Source organism: Bos taurus, chromosome 13, assembly GCF_002263795.3.
Source record: "Bos taurus isolate L1 Dominette 01449 registration number 42190680 breed Hereford chromosome 13, ARS-UCD2.0, whole genome shotgun sequence".
Classification (NCBI taxonomy): domain Eukaryota; kingdom Metazoa; phylum Chordata; class Mammalia; order Artiodactyla; family Bovidae; genus Bos; species Bos taurus.
The window spans coordinates 59,634,747-59,649,740 of NC_037340.1; the positions used below are offsets into that span (position 1 = coordinate 59,634,747).

At 47.0% G+C, this 14,994-nt stretch overlaps 1 protein-coding gene across 1 annotated transcript; it reads right to left on the reverse strand.

Moving 5' to 3' along the window:
- Positions 1-11,162: 11,162 nt before the first annotated feature.
- Positions 11,163-14,219, reverse strand: MC3R (melanocortin 3 receptor). Its single transcript, XM_010811617.4, has one exon. It carries the CDS (start codon positions 13,563-13,565, stop codon positions 12,594-12,596), a length of 972 nt encoding a protein of 323 aa, XP_010809919.1. The 5' UTR covers positions 13,566-14,219; the 3' UTR covers positions 11,163-12,593.
- Positions 14,220-14,994: the final 775 nt, after the last annotated feature.

The window sequence follows — 14,994 nt, forward strand, 5'->3', positions numbered from 1 at the left end:
CCAGAAGCAAAACTTGTCAGCTGAAAGCATCCTTGGAGGTGGGTGTAAGTGGGACTGGTCCTCCCTCCCTGACGCCAATAGAAGTGCAGGCGCTTGAGTACCTTCAGGAGGTGGTCTGGACTCCCGCTCATCCAGGTAGCTGGGTCAGCGAGCAGAGACAGTCTGCATCACATCTCATTTACTCATCTGTTCTTTTTGCAAGTTTCTCTTTCTCAACAACTTCGTTGCTATTGTTTAGTCAGCAAGTCATATCCAACTCTTTGCGATCCCATGGACTGTAGGCTCCTCTGTTCATGTGATTTCCCAAGCAAGAATACTGGAGTGGGTTGCCATTTCCTTCTCCAGGGGATCTTCCCCATCCAGGGATTGAACCTGCGTCTCCTGCATTGACAAGCAGATTCTTTATCTCTGGGCCACCAGGGAAGCCAGCTTCAACAACTTTGCTGCTGCTGCTGCTAAGTTGCTTCAGTCGTGTCCGACTCTGTGCGACCCCATAGACGGCAGCCCACCAGGCTCCCCCATCCCTGGGATTCTCCAGGCAAGAGCACTGGAGTGGGTTGCCATTTCCTTCTCCAATGCATGAAAGTGAAAAGTGAAAGTGAAGTCGCTCAGTCGAGTCCGACTCCCAGCGACCCCATGGACTGCAGCCCACCAGGCTCCTCCATCCATGGGATTTTCCAGGCAAGAGCACTGGAGTGGGGTGCCATATCTAGATATAATTCACATACCATAAAATTCACCCATTTTAAGTGGGTCACTGATTTTTAGTCATTTTGCTGAGATGTGCAATGAGCTGTTTTTACTCCTAACACCTGTGACACCAGATATGTGAGTTTTCTCTTCACACCAACCAGTTCTCCAACTCATTGGACACCAGTAGGGACTCCGACAAATCAATTCAGTTGGTAGGAATTTGTGCAGACCCACAGATGCCAGGGCTCAGTCCCACAGACGGTCCTCAAGTAGGACCCCAGTCTCAAATCTCAGGTTGTCACCTGTACTTCTGACTGAGGAGCTATACACTGGGGCTTCCTGCAAACCACCTCCACCCCAGATGTGATGATTCAACAGAAGGATTCAGAGAACTCAGGAAAATACTGTGACTGGTTTATGGTAAAGGGAGCAACTCAGGCGCAACCACATGGGCATGGGGGACAAGGTATGGGGGAGGGGTGCTGAGCTCCCACCCCCTCTCTGGGCACATCACTCTCCCAGCACCTTGGTGTGTTCACCAATCTGCAAGCTCCCTGAGCCCTGACGTTTAGGGTTTTACGGAGGATCCATTTCACGGTTGTGATTGAGTAAATCATTGGCCATTGGTGATTAACTCACTTTTCAGCTCCTCTCTCCTCCCTGGAGGTCAGACCAACCTTCTAATCATTCCAAGATCTCTTTGGCCACAGTCCCCTTCCTGAAGCCATCAAGGGCCCCCAACATGAGCCATTTGTTAACATGCAAAGACCATTCTTCACCCCAGGAACTCCAAGGGTTTTAGGGGTCATGTGAAGGAACAAGAGACAAAGACAAAATATTGATTTCTTATATCACATCCAGTAACCCCACAGTCCAGTGTTAGGGTATATCTGTCACCCCCAGTGAGATCTCTTGTGTCTTTTACAATTAATCGTCATCCCTAGTTCCAATTCCAGGCAACCATGGATCTTTCTGTCTCTATGGATTTACCTTTTCTAGATATTTTGTATTAATGGAATAATGCAAAATCTCTGTTTTGTCTGGCTTCTTTCACTTGGCATAATATTTTTGAGGTTGTCCATGTTAGAAATGTAGTTCATCCCTTTTTATGGCTAATATTTCATTGTATGGATGGGTCACATTTTTGCTTATTCCTCTATCAGTTGATGGACATTTGCATTTTTCCACTTGAGGGCTATACTGAATAATGCTGCTGGAACATTTGCATGAATAACTTATTTACTTTTAATAATAATAATCTGTGTATGGAGGAGGAAAGTTTCAAAATGGAAGTGATATGTAGATCGTGATTCTCTGATTTTTACTTCATGCCACTGTTTTAAGAGTTAAGGTCCTGTTTGCATATATTTCTATGTGATTCATAACACACATCTACTTGGTTAGTTCTGAGAACTATGGCCCAGAAAATTAGAAGCTGCCCCTGCACAGTATTGTGAAACCAAGGACAAGACTAGGGATGAGAGATAAGCAGTTTAGCAAACTAGCTTATGCAAGCCCTGAATGTTAGAAACAAAGGACTAGAAAAGCACGCTGTAGCATGGCCTAAAATGAAGTCTCTTTTCTAGCATGTATACTTGTGTTTTTGCATAAGGTCTTTTAAGGATATTTCAGAAGCTTAGAATGAATGTGCTGAGTTACCTGAAAATGTGTTATTGTTGTTCAGTCAACTAGGTCATGTCTGATTCTTTTGTGACCCCATGAACTGTAGCCCACCAGGCTCCTCTGTCCATGGGATTTCCCAGGCAAGAATTCTGGAGTGGGTTGCCATTTCTTTCTCCAGGGGATCTTCTTGACCTAGGGATCAAACCCGCGTCTCTTGCATTGTAGGTGGATAAGTCCAGAAATGTGTTGAGTTACCTGGTAATTATCAGGTAATATATAATAAAAATATAGATATATAATATTTATTTATTTGGCTCCCCAGGTCTTAGTTGTAGCATGCAGGGTCTTTAATTGCAGCCTGAGAACTCTTGGCATGTGGGATCCAGTTCCCCGACCAGGGATGGAACCCAGGCTCCCTGCTTGTGGAGCTTGGAGCCCCAGCCACTGGACCACCAGGGAAGCCCCTATCAAGTATATCTTAACGTATGGACAAGAATCCAGGAAGCTGGAAAGAATGAGTGGATTCTGCAGATGAAGCCTACAAAAGTACAGGGGACAGGGCTGCAGGGTGGATGGGGAGTGGACAGTGCCTGATTTTGGAAACAGCTCCCAAGTATCTGGTGCAGGACCTCCTCCTCACCTCCCACCATCCACACAGCTAATGGCCTCGTCCAGCTCCCAGGTAGGAGTTTTATCCAAGCCTGAGCACATGCACTCACCATAGTTATGGGCTTAGAGATGGGCATATGATTTAATTTAGTTGGTCTGAAGTTTTTCACTTCATGGGTAGAGAGAGGATTGCGACAGAAAAGCTGGTTTTCTACTGGAGTCAGTGATCTGATAGAAGTCCAGTGCGATTGGGTCCACACTGTGGGAGGAAAAAATGATTGTCCAAGAAAGAAGCCAAAGAAGAGAAAGTTAATCTCCTGAGACAGATTTTTGATGGTACCTCTTCAGTCCCTGGCAGGGCCCAAATGTTAATAAATTCCTCCCTCTCTTTTTTTTTTAAATAACCCAGTTGGAGACGGGGTTTTGTTGTCGGCAATTCAAAGAGTCTTGACTCTTCCCTTGCTTGGAATACATCGAGGTCATCAGAATTTAATTTAAAAACACGAGAGTGACAAGCTGCCTCTTGTTCCTAAGTGAGCTGGAGCAGATTCTTACCTGTTCAAGTGTTTCTGGCTGAGCCTTAGGCAGAGAGCGGGTTGTTTGTCTTGTCCCTGAATCATCGCTTCCTTCTCTCTTCCTCTGCTGGGAGGTGATCTCAGTTTGGGAGGGAAACCAGAGCAATTTCAAGTCTACTTGATGAAGACTTCCTTACCCACTCAGAGAAGCTGATAAGAACAAGAGCCACTCCTGTGACACAGATGAGAAAACCAAGACTCGGGATGGCTAGATGCTTGGGTCACGGAGACACAGAGAAAAGGTCAGCCTGCCCAGGGCTGTCTGTTGCTTTCCCTGCAATGCCTTTCACTTTGAGAGGGGGTCCAGCCCTGGCTCGTCCAGGGCATTCTCTTCACCTGCCTGCTAGCCTTCCTGAGGACATGACCTCCCCTGCACCTGGCACGAAGTACATGGTCCACATTAAACCCCGATCACGTACTTGTGATGACAAAAGAGAAGACTCGGATGTAAAGAAGAAAAGGTAGACTTTGAAGCGAGGACACATTTTATGTGCTGGGTGAGATATTTGAAGCCTAACCATCTTCTTTTTTTTTAATTAATTTTTAAAATTTATTTTTGGCTGTGCTGGGTCTTCATTGCTGTGCAGGTTTTTCTCTAGTTGCGGGGGGTGGGCTTCTTGTTGCGGTGGATTCTCTTGTTCCGGAGCACGAGCTCTGGGGGACGGGGCTCAGTAGTTGCAGTTCCTGGGCTCTAGAGCACAGGATTAATAGTTGTAGCACACAGGCTTTGTGGCTCAGAGGCATGTGGGATCTTCCCAGACCGGGGATGGAACCCATGTCTTCTGCATTGGCAGGCTGATTTTTTTTTTTTTTTAAACCACTGAGCCACCAGGGAAGCCCTGAAGCCTAACATCTTCTGAATAGAATTAAGCAATTGTGAAACTGGTGGTTACTAAATCGCCTTGGGATTTTAGTGAAGTTATCAGTTAAAGAAGATGAGTCTGATTCTGACAGGGAAATGCATAGGAATGATGACCATATACTAAGCAGGGGCTTTGCACTTTTTATCTGTGACGCTCAGCATTCTCCTGAAGCTAGTGATCATTCCCATTCCACAGATTGGGAAATATGGGCTCGGAGGGGTGATCAACCAGCATTCATGGCGTTCTGATCCCAACCCCAAAACATCATGTTGTAGCTTTAAAAAAATCCTTGTAACTGAGCTGCAATTACTGCCAGTTAATCACATTCTTTGAAGAATATAATCTATATCGGAATTTTTAAGTTTGCAGCTGCCTCCACATTTGAGGACCGCTGCTCATAAGTGCTTCTGGTTCACCTGGAACCAGTGATTCTGGTTCTAGAAGAATTTCCAGTGCAGTATGCCACTCACTCCCTTCTTTGTGACCCTTTGATCTTTAGAGGAAGTCAGATCAAGCACTTCTGATCTGATGCTGTGTGGAGACTACAAGGATGCTAACACAATCTGGGTTTTCTGGGCAGCCTCGTTCCGCAGGAGAGACGTGCCTTTGTCAAGGGATGGCAGGCAGCTAGATCTCCAGGATTTAGATCTCTGACCAGCAGGCAGAGAGCTGAGTGTCTGCAGAGGAACCAGGAAGGGCTGGATGCCTAGTGGGGACAAAATTGAATGTGCATGTGGTCATGGTGCTTGGAGTAATGGGAAGGGTTCCCTCGGAGGGGGAAACTCTTTTCTAACTTTCCTCTTTCAAAAGTATGCCTTGCTTGCTTATCAGCCCATTTTTACCCATGTGAGAATTGTCTAGTGGGACTTGGAGTTGATGGAATCTTCTCAGTAGTGGGTGACTCAGAGGGTAGACTGTCTGCCGGGTGATTCATGCTCGAGTCTTCAAAACTGAACTCACTTGCTTGCTTCATTTCATCTCGAGCAGTGGCTGCTGTGTGGATTGGCCACCTGGGCCAGGAGAAGGGAAATGGAAGATGATTTCTGAAGAAGGAAAACTGATGATGATTTCATTTAATTATGACCCCTTGTGACTTCCCGAGGCTTTTCCTTGGCTTTATGTGATGGGATAAATGTGCTTGCTTTGTCAAGAAGCCACCTTAACCGTGACTTTCAGCTGTGGAAATTGTTCTATTCTCAGTTGTGGGTGGCCTTGTAGACCCGCAGCAGCAGCAGCAGCAGTAGCAACTCGGCACATGATAGAAATGCAGAGTCCCAGGCCCCCTCCCAGCCCTGTGATTCAGAATCTGCATCTCCACAAGATTTTGGGATCTTCCAGGGAATCTTGACTGTGCATTTCTATTCGAGAAGCCTGCATAGGGTGAGACCAGAATATAGTAAAGTGACCCATTAATGTCCTTTAATAATAATAATATCAGTAGGAATAACATCAAGGGACCCCAGGGACTGTGCTAATAAGTCTTTGATGTATTATTTCATTGAAACTTCTCAGCAACACTGGATGGAGGTACTAACATTATTCCCTTTTTTTTTCTGGCAAGGAAACAGAAATGCACATGTGGGTGAGAGGCAGTGAGAGACAGGGCCCTGGATCCAGCTCACATCTCATCTGCCTCTAAAGTTCATGACCATGAGCTCTATGCTACGATGTTAGTCTGTGTGAATGAGTGAAAGATGCGGTCACAAGTTGCTTCCATGTGTTCATTTGCTCCTCAGATGTTTTCTGAGTTCCGGCTTCAGAGCAGGCATGGAGTGGGCTTGGAGGGAGATAGGATGGAGCCCGCCTCCCCATGCACCCCCAATTCAGAAGGGTAATGGGAGGAGGAAGGGGAGGAGCAGGGGCATGAATAAATAGCCGAATCCCTATGGGCATCACAACTTCATGTCCTGGGCCAACCTTGAGGGGGAATTCAGCATTTTGCTGTCCCCCTCCAAGGGAAACCCATTGCTCCAAGCACCATGACCACATGCACGTTCAATTTTGTCCTCACTAGGACAGAGGATGAGATGGCTGGATGGCATCACAACTCGATGGATGTGAGTTTGAGTGAACTCCGGGAGTTGGTGATGGACAGGGAGGCCTGACGTGCTGCAATTCATGGAGTCACAAAGAGTCAGACATGACTAAGCAACTGAACTGAACTGAACTGGGGCATCTAGGCCTTCCTTGTTCCTTCTGCAGATGCTCAGCTCTCTGCCTGCTGGTCAGAGATCTAGGTGCTAGAGATCTAGCTGCCCACCATCCCTTGACAAAGGCACGTCTCTCCTGTGGAACGAGGCTGCCCAGAAAACCCAGATTGTGTTAGCATCCTTGTAGTCTCCACACAGCATCAGATCAGAAGTGCTTGATCTGACTTCCTCTAAAGATCAACCGGTCACAAAGAAAGGGATGAGTGACACCAGACTGGAAATGCCGATTTTGTTGTCTAGTTTTCTACTTCCTTTTTATACCTTAATTAGAAGCATTTCTGTGGCATTCTGCTTGCCTTATCCTCAGTGGACCAGAAGGGCAGATCACAAGTTCCCTTGAATCACCTCCTCTAGTGGTTTTTGTTTTCACTTCTAGCTAATTCTTTTGCACATCACATCTTACATGTAAACCCAATATGTGAACCAGATCCCTGGGACAGCATGACTCTCTGAGCTTGGAGCCCTTCCCTCTTCTCAATCTCTTCCCCTCTTTTTTCCCCTTCCACCACCTGCCTCCCCGTCTTGCTTTGCCCCCACCCCCATGGGCCTCTGTATTTGTCAGGATGATATTGCTTACAAATGACAGTAGCTCGGTAACAGAAAGTCCAGGCGTAGGACTAGCTTCAGGCATAGCTGCAGGCAGGCACTCAAATGAGAACAGCAGGCATTCTGTCTCTTTAGTCTGCCTCCTGCTTTCTCTGATGTTGGCTTCATCCTCAGATGCCACTCCTGCCACCCGGGGTAACTTGGCACCCAGTGGTCCACGGGAAGGAGTACTGCTCTTTCTTAGTGTTCAAGGACTGAGAGTCCCCCTGAGCTGCCTTGAGTCAGAGACATGGCTACTGTGCCCAAGACATGGAGGACTCATGAGCCAGGTACCTCCCTGGTGGCTGGTGTTGATGGCATCCATGTCACCTGATCCACAGTCCCGAGGCTGCAGTCACCTGGGACCGCCATGGACAAGAGCAAAGGCTAAAAACCTCCCATCACATCCAGCTCTGCCACCTGCAGGATGCGTGACTGAAGTCTAGAGACTTCAGCGAGAGAGTTGTTCATGCCCACACCAGCCTAGAGCCATGCCAAGTCCCAGGCTCTCCTGAATTTCAGCTCAGAGTTTCCTCTATTGACGCACCCAATGTTTTCAGAGAGGGGCAAACCATTTTCTTTCCTGATAAACAAAGTCCTTCAAAGCACTTCTTGTGGTATTCACCCTAAAGGACCATCAGTGCCCTTGCTCTTGCGTGCCCGCTGATGACAAGTTGGAAGATGCAAGCCTCTTAGAATCCAGCAGTGTAATGGCATGAACGGAACGAACACAGAGCAGGACTCTTCCTCCTGTAATTAGAAATGTGGAAAGAATCTTTCTTTCTTCTTTGTTTCTCAGTATCTATCATTAAAGTGAGACAAGTGCTCTATAACATTCAGGGAAATGAGCCAGTTATTCAGGTATTTCATGGAAAATGCATTTCTTTGGCTTGAGCAACTCACCTCCTTAGCTGCTTCCCACTTCCATTCAACTGCTGCCTCTGGCGATAGATAGGCTTTCTGTGTTGCCTGGTGAAAACATGACAAAAAGGAGAATATGTAAGGATTTTTCTGTGTATTCATTATTAATACTTCTGGCAGAAAGTACACAGAGTTCTCTACTGGGGCTGAGAGCTGCTGAAGCCCATCCAAGCCTGGAGAGCATAGCCACAGGCCACGTGTTGCATCGCACGGTGGGTCTGTGGGCAACGCATGAACCGTGGGGCCTGACTGGCTGAGTCCTAGTTCTGCTCCCCCAATTCTGAGCAGCCTGGGTCTGGATGATTAACCTCTTCCATGATCCTATTAATAAGATTCCATTTAATAGTGCTTATTATCTCATAGGGTTTTCATGAGAATTCAATGAGTTACTATATCTAAGTGTTTAGTCCAATGTCTGGTACATAATTATACCAGGTAATGAGTTTTACTATTATTGTCATTTACTGAATTTGGCTCTCAAATAAGTGTTTTTATGTGAGAAAGGTTGAGTTCTTCATTTAAAGGGTTTGCTTGTATTCTGCATTTTGTCAGAAAACAACAGGTACAAAGTTCCTGAGGCTGGAATGAATACAGTGAGTTTGAGTCCAATTGAGGGGTGAGTATGGGCCAGGGCTGGGGGGAGGGTTGGGGGCTTACTGGAGGAAATCAATTGTTAGGACTTTTTAGGGCATGGTTGTTGTTCAGTCACTCAGTGGCGTCTGACCCTTTGCAACCTCAAGGACTGCAGCACACCAGGCTTCCCTGACCTTCACTATCTTGGGAGTTTGCTTAAACTCATGTTCGTTGAGTCGATGAGGTCTTCCAGCTATCTCATCCTCTGTCACCCCCTTTTCCTCCTGCCCTCAACCTTTCTCATCAGAATCTTTTCCAGTGAGTCAGCTCTTCACATCAAGTGGCCAAAGTACTGGAGCTTCAGCTTCAGTACTAGTCCTTCTAATGCGTATTCAGGGTTGATTTCCTTTAGGATTGTCTGGTCTGATCTCCTTGTAGGGCAGGATAGGGAAGTGGAATTTTATTCAAGGCCACTGAAGAGTTTTGAGCAGAAGTGTGATATTATCTGATTAGATCTTTACTTGACTGCACTGGCTGCTGTGTGGAGAATGGATTTTAGCGGAGGTGAGGGTGGGTAAATGTTTTCATCCACGGAGGCTTGGGTGTGTTGTAGCTCCCAGTCCTATAAAAAGGCATCACGATTAAGCTCAAAACTTCAACTTAAATAAGGACCACAGGAGATGATTTCTAGGGGTACTGGGAGTAAGCCCCTGTGGTGATTCTGCCTTGGTGATAGGGGGTGAAAGTGAACACAATGAACGAATGAAGATAGAATGTGCTTTTATTTCCAAGCATTAAGTGTATTGGGAACCTGACTGTCCCACTGCGTAAAATGCACAGTGGGTTCCTGTATGAAATCTGGGGAAGTGGTTGTGGAGGAGAGAGTGACAGCCTGACATCCAGGGTCATTCACCCCAGAAATGGATGCACTCCTACGGGTACCCACAGACTTTGGAAGAGTATAACAAGTAGAATGATGACCTGTCTTCTTGGTTTTTATGACAGCTCAACGGAGGCTCTGTTACGAACGTCTGGACTTGTGTTTGTAGAAATAGTCCTTAAAGCCTCTCTCTATGGTAGCACATGTCTCTGGGGTCATTGGGCCATCGTTCAACACTGCTGTTTCCAGGAGAGGCACTAGGGTGTCTGGGTTGGACTTGGGGGTGTGGGTGGACACCCCGAGTTTGAATCTCCACTTCTCTACTTGTAACTGAGTTTCTGTAGACTTCTTTACTTCCCTGAGTTTCAGATGCCTCATCTGTAAAATAAGGATGAGCCTCATGTTTGCCTCAAGGGGTTATGCAGAGATCAAAGAATCAAGTGCCGGTAAGGAACTTAGCACAGCTCCTGGCATGGGGTCAGCACTGCATGTGGATGTGTGTTTTTGACTGTGCATTGTGCTCATGAGAAAGTGCTCTGTGTCCCTGCTATTTAAAAGGTGGTCCCCCGACCAGCAGCCATACCCTGTGGGAGCTTGTCAGAGTCAGAAATTCAGCTTCTGAGAGAGTAACATTGACATATATACACACTACCATGCGTCGAATAGCTTTTGGGAGGCTGCTGTATAGCACAGGGAGCTCGGCTTGACACTCTGTGATGACTAGAGGGGTGGGACGGTGAGGGGTGGGAGGGAAGCTCAAGAGAGAGGATGTATGTATACTTATAGGTGATTCACATCGTTGTACAGCAGAAACTAACACAACATTGTATAGCAATTATACTCCAATTGAAAATAAGTTAAAAAAATAAAGGATTAAAAAAAAAAAGAAACTCAGAACCTTCGGCTTCACTCCCAATCTGTTGAATTAGCTTTAGTGCTTGAACAAGATCCCGGGAGATTTCAGCAGATGTTTCTGTTCAGAAGCACTGCTCTGGGCTAAAATGTACATAGAAAGGGCAACTGGATCTGTTTTGATTACGGAAAACTGTTGGCAGCATTGTGTTGGTGCAAAAAGACATCAGCCTCATGGCACAAAATATACAGAGACCCTGAAGTAGCTGGGCATTCTCGGGCAGTCATGTTTGGGACAGAGGTTCTTCATCTATAAAGTGACTCATCTATGTCAGAGACTTGTTGACAGTATAAATGAAATAATGTGAAAGCTAATATGAAAGAGTGCAAAGTACATTATTTTTATCTTGTTTGCATAGAAAAAGGACATCATAATCCCTAGAGCCGTCAATACCATTTTCAAAGAATTCGATTCCCCATTTTCCACATCAATTTTCCGGGAGGCAGGGGACAAGACCTATTATTTGGTGTCTCGATTAAAATAATGCAGAGTGGCAGTGGCCCAGGAATCTCAGCCTGATATTTTTGGAAACTAAATGGGAGAGTTTTGTAGTTTGGCTAAAAAGCATTGCCCTAGAAAAGGCCAGAAATGCTGTCAATGGGGATGTTTATGCCATTGACAAAATAGTCACGGAATTGCAGTAGACGGCCATGAGCAGAAGCCAGTGGGATGCTTCCGGGTGGTGTGGTTCAATGTGACACACGTTTATCAGCCACGACAGCCTTTTTTTTATTATTTCCAAACATCACAACCAAAGCAAGAAACAAATCCTATTGTTCACATTAGCACAGATCAAGTACAGCAAGCCTCAGTATATTATAGCACAAGAAAAATACACAGTTGTATACCGAAGACACAGCATAATGTAAGAATTCGTGGGAGAGGGGAACGTGGGGACAACCAGAAAGTACAGTCTGAAGTCCTCTGGGATGGAAGGGGGTCTGACAGATGCTCGCAGCACACAGCTGTGGACAGAGCTCATCAGCAAGGCTCACCCTGTGTTCACAGGAGTGAATGTCTTTACTTGACTCAGTATAGACCTTGACAACAGGGTCACCCAACTTTAACACCATGTCAAACAAAAGAGCGGTGAACCAGAAACCATCCTCCTTCATACATCATCACATCACATAGAAAACCCGCGACAGAGACACAGTTCTTATGAGCAAAACAGCTTTCAAGAAAGTCACAGGCAGCTCAGAGTTTAACTCCCTGAAACTACACTTCAGCAATTTCTTGAGACACATGCCCTCCCACCCACAATTCCCTCTCTTGTTTTAAAGACAGAAAAGAAACCATAGGAAAATTTGTCTTTTTAAAATAGGGAAATACATACCTTAAAATAGCAAGGTATCAAAATACTTTGTACATGGGTATGTTCTGATTTTCCAAAATACTTGATCTCTCTTTCATTAGAGTTTTGAAAGATGCCCTGTGTTGAATGCAAACAAACCCAACAACAACAGAAACAATCATAATAGCACAGAATAACACAATAATAATAACAAAAATAGAAGTGGATTCCATCCCCATCCTATTTCTTTCGGGGGCTGGGGGGTGGTGATGGAGTCAAGAAGAGGGGCACAGCATAGCATTACTTCTTCCGCAAAGAGGTCATTGTTTTTAGGGTTATTTTACCATAAATAGAGTAACAGACTAGAAATCTAGTTTCTTATGAAATGAGAGTAAAGCCATTCGAGCTGGGGGTTGGTAGCTGTAACAGGTTTGCTTGGGGGAGATTCCAGCTACCCTTACTGTTACTGCAAATCCTTGGGTCTGTCTGACCTGAAGCATGAAGGAGTGGGTGGGAAGCAGGGCGCAGGCAGGGATCCAAGACCCTGGGTGCATGGAAATGAATGCAGACAGCGCTCAGAGCAGCCTCCATGGATTCCCCCCAGGGACTATTTGAGAAATCAGAGCTTGTGACTTACCCACGTAGGCATCCTTTCAGAGAGCCTGTTATATACCGTTTTCCTCTTTCAACCAAAGGCTCTCTGCAAGCTTAAAAACAAAAAGATACCTAGGATCATGACTGGTAACACTCTTTTTTATGTCTTATAAGTAGTTATCTGCCTTGTTGCTAAACACCTGGGCCAGCTGGAGGGTGGAAAGTGACCAGACTGAGAACCCTTGCCACGGCCCCACGTCTTATCCCAAGTTCATGCCGTTGCAACTGCAGAGGATCTCCTTGAAGGTGTTGCGCAGCTCCAGGCTCCGGAAGGCATAGATGAGCGGGTCGATGACGGAGTTACACATGATGAGGACCAGGTAGGTATTGAAGTGGGCAGTGTAGCAGACGCAGTAGGGGTTGGTGGGGCAGGTTATTATGAGGACAAGATGGAGGAAGAAGGGGGCCCAGCAGAAGACGAAGACCCCCAGCAGGATGGTGATGGTGACCGCCCCCTTCATGCAGGAGTGCTGCTGCGGGGCCGCTCCATCAGCGGGTGGCAGCGCGGCAATGCGCTTGACGTGCAGCCGGGCGAAGAGGAACATGTGCACGTAGAGGGTGCCCATGAGCAGCAGCATGGCAAGGAACATGGTGACCAGGCACACGATGACCATCTTGCTCTCGGAGTAGACGATAAACACCACACCGCAGATGCCGCAGCCCAGCCAGATGGCCACAATCAGGGCCAGTGCCTTCCTCACGGTCATGATGCTGTGGTAGCGGAGTGCATAGAAGATGGTGACATACCTGTCAACCGCAATGGCCAGAAGGTTGCAGATGGAGGCCACCAGGGAGATGCAGATCATGGAGTCAAAGACATTGTCCATGTGCTGGATGAACTGGTCCTCCAAGGTCAGGTAGTCGCTGTTGACCACGGCGATCATGATGGTCTCCAGGGCATTGGACACACTCACCAGCATGTCGGCCACGGCCAGGCTGCAGAGGAAGAAGTACATGGGGGAGTGCAGGTTGCCGTTCCTGACCACGGCCAGGATGACCAGGATGTTTTCCAGCAGGCTGATGATGCCCAGGGCCAGGAAGACCTCAGGCTTGATGAAGACCTGCTCACAGAAGCGGCTGCTGCTCTGGTTGCTGAAGGAAGGGGCAGCGACGTGCTCTGAGCTGTTAGGCAGCTTTGGTTGAGCCGAGTGCAGACAGCACGAAGCATTCATCGCTCACAGGCAGCTGGCTGATCGGAGCGGGGGCTCCAGCAGGGTCCCGAGGCTATGGCTGCTGCTGTTGCTGCTGCTTTCAGGAAAGAAAAAAAATCTCCCCCTGGATCCTGGTTTCAGATGCTTGTCCAGGGTACAAGCTTGTCCAGTGTTAGATTTTGTTCTTCCCCAGAATAAAAGGATGGAGAGAGGGAGAGAAAGAGACAGGTCGGGAGAGAGAGAGAATGAGAGACAGAGGAAAAAGTCAGCTTGGATTCTTAGAGAAAACTTCCCTGTGCTTCTCCAGGACGATCAGTTTTAGAGAAACTTATCTCGCTCTCTCCCTTCTTAGCTTCCTTCTGTCTCTCTCTCTCTTTCCCCCTCTCACATCCCAACCTGGGAACAGAAAACCAGCCACTAGCTGCTACTGTTAAAACAGTTTTCATAGCAAGACGGGGGACGTGGTACCTGTTGTGAGGAGTGCGGGGGAAACACTCAGTTTTTATACATTGGCTGGAGGCAAACAACTCCTACTTAATCTTCAGAGCGGCGAAATGACCACTGAGCATCGGACGTCTTTCTGACTGACAGCAGAACCGGCTCCCAGGAATCGGACCCAGAGATTCAAAAGCAGCCTACTGCCCTCTACTGGTCAGACCACTCATCCGTTCTCTGGCTGGGCTGAGCAGTTTTTGTCACGGAAACGGCCACAGCCATCCTTTCGTCCACGTATTACTTGTTCATTCTTTTTCTTTTTTGGTGGCAAACATTTATTAAGCACCTGCCATGTGTTAGTTTTCTGCCCCGTTCAGGAAATTCAGTAGTGATCAAAACAGACACACCATCCTTGTTTCTCCCAGACTCAGAGTCTGGGGTGGGAGATGAGAAATCCAGCAGTTTTATTACAGTGTGATGCATGCTTGAATCGGGGAATGCCAGGGGCTGGGGGAGCTCTAAGGGGGCCCCCTAACATGCTGGTCAAGGGAAGTTCCTGGAGGAAGGGGCTTCTAAGCTTTGACTTCAAAGAACAGAGGCGATGCCCAGTGGTGAAGTGAGGGCTGGGGTTGATGGAGAGAGAAGAGGATTCCGGGCAGAGGGAATAACATGCTTACAGCCTGGAGGCTAAAAGCAGTGGTTCTACACGTGGCTGTGGCAATTATCTGTAGAATGTGTTCCTGGGGATCGCATTTGACCTTCTGAAACAGAATCACCCAGGGGTAGTGCCTGGGCAGGTGCGTTTTCAGTTTTTAAGGGGTGAGGGGAGAACAGAGCCAAGGTTGAGATCGACAGAAAAGAGAGCTTGGTGTTTTTCAAAGGACTTTAGTTTTCTCTGGCCAGAGTGTGGAGCTGGGAGACACAATTTGAGAAATGAGTCTGCCTTTTTTTTTTTTTTTTTTTAAGACTAGAGGGGCCAGGCTCCTGAAGGACAGTCTCAGCTGAGTGTGGGAGT

Excerpts from the sequence above, each read along its gene's own strand:
- MC3R (XM_010811617.4), bottom strand. The coding sequence starts at position 13,565 with ATGAATGCTTCGTGCTGTCTGCACTCGGCTCAACCAAAGCTGCCTAAC.